The sequence below is a fragment of the Ctenocephalides felis genome, unplaced genomic scaffold (assembly GCF_003426905.1).
Source record: "Ctenocephalides felis isolate EL2017-DRISC unplaced genomic scaffold, ASM342690v1 CF-g0.4_SCAFFOLD_01391, whole genome shotgun sequence".
Classification (NCBI taxonomy): domain Eukaryota; kingdom Metazoa; phylum Arthropoda; class Insecta; order Siphonaptera; family Pulicidae; genus Ctenocephalides; species Ctenocephalides felis.
In genome coordinates, this window is record NW_020537545.1 from 4,412 (window position 1) to 8,437 (window position 4,026).

Below are 4,026 nucleotides of genomic sequence, written 5' to 3' on the forward strand. Positions count from 1 at the left end.
TGAAGATGAAACGTATCTACTTCCGAAATGTGGACAGTAAATAAATAGATGTTTTTTTATATATATATTTTATATATTTATATATATATATATATATATATATATATATATCAGATTATCCACATGCGTAGTATATTATATTGAAAAAAACTTTTTAATAAATATGATTTTTTATTAAATAAATTGATGATAACATATGACATAGTTTTAATTACTATATAAATAATAAATAATTTATTAGTAAAATTAACACAATAAATAAGTTACTAACTAATCAGACATGAATACATCTTAAAACAGAAGACGATGAGTGATGAGTAAAAAAGTCTGTACAATAGCAAGGGTCTGATGTGTTTTTTCGTAGAATAGGAAGAACAATTAACATGGCATCAATCGGTCGTCATAGACGTCCATTTCATAAGATTTAGTGCTAAATGTCTAGAATTTGGTACGTTATTCTGGTTTTTGGCCACTGTATGCCATCGACTGAGCATCGAAGCTACGCGCGTATGGGTAGCTAGAGCTGCCAGATGAACCTGATGACCATCCTTGTTGTGTGGTGCCGCCGGAAGCCCAGCCGGAACTTGCTGGTGAGTAGCTTGACCATCCTTGGCTACCAGCGCCGGAGAACTAGGGAAAGTCGAAAATTGCGTCAGCATTGTCACAGTCGTGTCATCTTTACATATAATACTATTTGTGTCAACGATTAGACCAGTATTGTTTTAGGTTTTTTTTAGATTATTTTGATTAAGAATATTCGTCGGATTTACCTTATGTTTAGCGATGTTAATTTCACTATTTTAGTATTTGTTTGTTGAATTGTAAAAGAAACAGATAGTTAGCACATTCCAGAGTCATTGTTATGGTTCTTAATTGGTTGAATGATGACTAGAAATCGGTGGTAAAGTGCTACTGAAAAAACGATGAAACGTTCAATATTCATGCAATTTTTATGAAATTATATATGATTTTAGGTGTCTGAGAACATATTAGTTTCATTACCAGTTTTCATTGAAGAATTTAGAAATATATTTGTTTATTTCGCTTTATGATTTTCTATGTTTTCAAGACGGTCGATTCTAAACTTTAATTCCAAATATGAGCGCAATGTTTTATCAACCCTATTGTAATAATTAATATAGTTTTGTTCATAATAGCCAATTATTAATGCTTATTTTTCAAATAATCTATTACAAAAAATCTATCATTTTTGGAATAGCAAACAAACGTTATGAGCGACGTAATATTTGTTTTATTAAAAATAATGCTTTCGCTGCTCTTATATTGGGAATTATTATGAATATTTACTCACTTTTCCCAAGATGCTGGAGCTGTATCCGCTGCTTCCACCGAAAAGTTTTTGTACTGCGAGGACGGCAGCCAAGATGAAAGCGATCTTAGATACAATCAAAGCCTTAACTGCCAAGAAAGCGATTCCACCCAAAACTAAAGGAATGATGGCAACCAATTTAGCACCTACAGCCATGATGATGGGTCCCAACATTTTCTTCATTTTTCCTCCGCGACCTTTAATAAATAACAAAACATTATATTATTAATAATGAAATAATTCTTGTATGAATAACATTATTGCAACAACGTCAGATTGAGCATATATGTTGCTAATATGTGAAAATTGTTTTCATTGTGTTTCGTTCAGTATAAAGAGTCAAGTTCTTACGATTTAGGTCAGTAATTGTAATTTAATGTTCACGCAAACCATTTCGTAACAGTTTTTACTTTCTTCAGAATAATGAATCAGTGTGATCGCAGCATCTTCACTTTCGTTTTCTTAAATTCACTTTATACGATTTTTGTTGTTCAAATTCATTTGCATTATATATATACTTTCTTTTTACACACTATTCAGCTAATAAGGCAACTTTTATATGATATAAGATTCGTTTTTATATTATAAAATTATTATTTATAAACCTGTTTTACATTCATATCAGCGTACTAAAATCATTTGTACTACGCTATGGATATAATATAAAACATTATAATTAATTTGACGAACATCAAACAATAAGTCGAAATTGATGCTTTAGAATAGATATAAATAGCAATTAAATATTCGCAAAAATATTTTATTTGAGTAAGCGTTTTATGAATTAATTGATAAAATACTTACGTCCTTCTTCGATGGCTCTGGCTACGCTTTGGGCGGCATCTTCGGGTAATTTAACTTGGAGGCTGTGGCTGCTGATGAATCTTGAAGCGGCTTCAGAGATCAAGTCCAAAAGACGTGCATTCTTTTCTTCTCCATTCGTTGGCAATTTAGATGCAATTTCATCTTCACTTAAAGCTTTTCCTTCACGACTTACTTCATAGGCGCTGTCTCTGTAATGTAAATCGTACGTTTAATTCACTGATCGTTACTGATATACGATTGTTGTTTTTGGAAGTCTTACTTTATTCAAACATTTGTTTGATCTCAACAATTATAATGTTCGACTCGAGAGGTACTATTAACGACTTTGATTTGTTTATGCGTAGGCACATTGTATTAATAGTTCTTGACACAGAAGTTGTCAAGAGCAATTATGTGACCGAATGAGAACTTCCAACTGAAGAATTGAATTTTTGCTCGAGTTGAACGAATGGATAAGTATGTGCGAGAATTCGAAGCATTTGCGATATTATTCGAGATGATGTTTTTGAGAAGTGACACCTCGGACGAATTGGGCGTGTCGCGTATGAGTGTGTCAAGTGAATAATAGAGTATTGTATTGCACGGTCATGTGGAACATGGTACATACAGTTATTGGCCCATTTCGCCAGCTATTTACATTGCGGTGTTAATTGTTCTTGCAAAGAAAACAATGTGCATGTAAATATCCGTTAAGCTATACATTCGATTGTGACATGAATGAGGAAGAATTTTTCCGCACTAATATTTTGTGAGCAGATTATACTAGCGAAATTTTTATACGTTAATAATTTCGTAAAAATAGAAATGCAATGATGCAACGCATTTTCATTTTCAATCAAATTTTACGAGAGCATGTTGATAATAATTGCAAAAAAGATTAAAACGAGAATTAAAGGACAACAAAAAATTGATTTTTGAAAACAACCGATATATTTTTTATAAAAAATAATTAAATATATAAATAATAAATTAACTATTTAATTTTCAATTGCGTGTTTTATATTTTGCTAAATTTTGATGTTTTTATTTTATATTCAGAACGGAAATAGTAAACGTCAGCTTTACATCTTTAGGTTAACTCAAGGTAATATTTTTACTTTGGAATGTTAATAATTTGCGTTAGGAATCGTTCGTTATATGTAATTCTAACAAATAATTTTATTAATTTAAATTTTATGTAAAAATGTTATCTGTTGTCAAATAATATAAATTGATAATCATCGTTTAGTAAGATATTTATTTATTTATTTTTTCAAATATTTTTAATTGTTTTCTAAATATAAATGATCAAAGATATTAAAATTAAAATAATATTATATATATATATATATATATATATATATATATATATATAATTAGATTTGCAAGCGTTACCTGTTGAATGAAACTCCTGGTAAGATTTCGATTTTTTGTTGTCGGGCTGCACGATCGAGCATGGCTACTCCTTTCACTGCCAGACAGGACGTCATGTCCTCGGCTCCGGCACAAGCCACGAGCGTCCTAGACATCCTGTCCCATGCTCCGGCATTGCGTTCCGAATCCCTCTCGATTTGGTTGTCAAGCACACTTGGGGCGGCAGACACAACCGCCAAAATAGCTGCGCACACAAAAATCCTCATATTTGGTTTTTTGTTTGGTATTTCTTCCAAAAAATATCGAAAACAAAGTCGTTATTTAAAACGTCCAAAGAATCGTTTAATTCGTTACAAAAAAAACTGAGTAGTCCTTTGTTGCACTTGACTCTTTGAGATTGGAGATGATTTTGATGATGATCATTCATGAGTTCAGTCTTTTTATACTCAAACCGTGGTCCATGTGGATGTTTATATATTTCATTTATTCTACAATATGTGCTCAAATGAAAAAGAAAG

The 4,026-nt window shown here is 31.3% G+C and overlaps 1 protein-coding gene across 1 annotated transcript; it reads right to left on the minus strand.

Annotated features, from left to right (window-relative positions):
- Positions 1–453: 453 nt before the first annotated feature.
- Positions 454–3,774, minus strand: LOC113369567. The gene is made up of 4 exons (XM_026610240.1): positions 3,530–3,774; positions 2,135–2,343; positions 1,313–1,527; positions 454–630 (listed from the first exon to the last, which is right to left on the minus strand). Exons 1-4 carry the CDS (start codon positions 3,772–3,774, stop codon positions 454–456), a joined length of 846 nt encoding a protein of 281 aa, XP_026466025.1.
- Between the last annotated feature and the right edge of the window lie 252 nt (positions 3,775–4,026).

Excerpts from the sequence above, each read along its gene's own strand:
- LOC113369567 (XM_026610240.1), bottom strand. The coding sequence starts at position 3,774 with ATGAGGATTTTTGTGTGCGCAGCTATTTTGGCGGTTGTGTCTGCCGCC. Across the intron at positions 1,528-2,134 it reads CAGAGCCATCGAAGAAGGAC|GTCGCGGAGGAAAAATGAAG; the intron begins GTAAGTATTTTA and ends TATTTATTAAAG. Across the intron at positions 631-1,312 it reads GCTCCAGCATCTTGGGAAAA|TTCTCCGGCGCTGGTAGCCA; the intron begins GTGAGTAAATAT and ends GACTTTCCCTAG.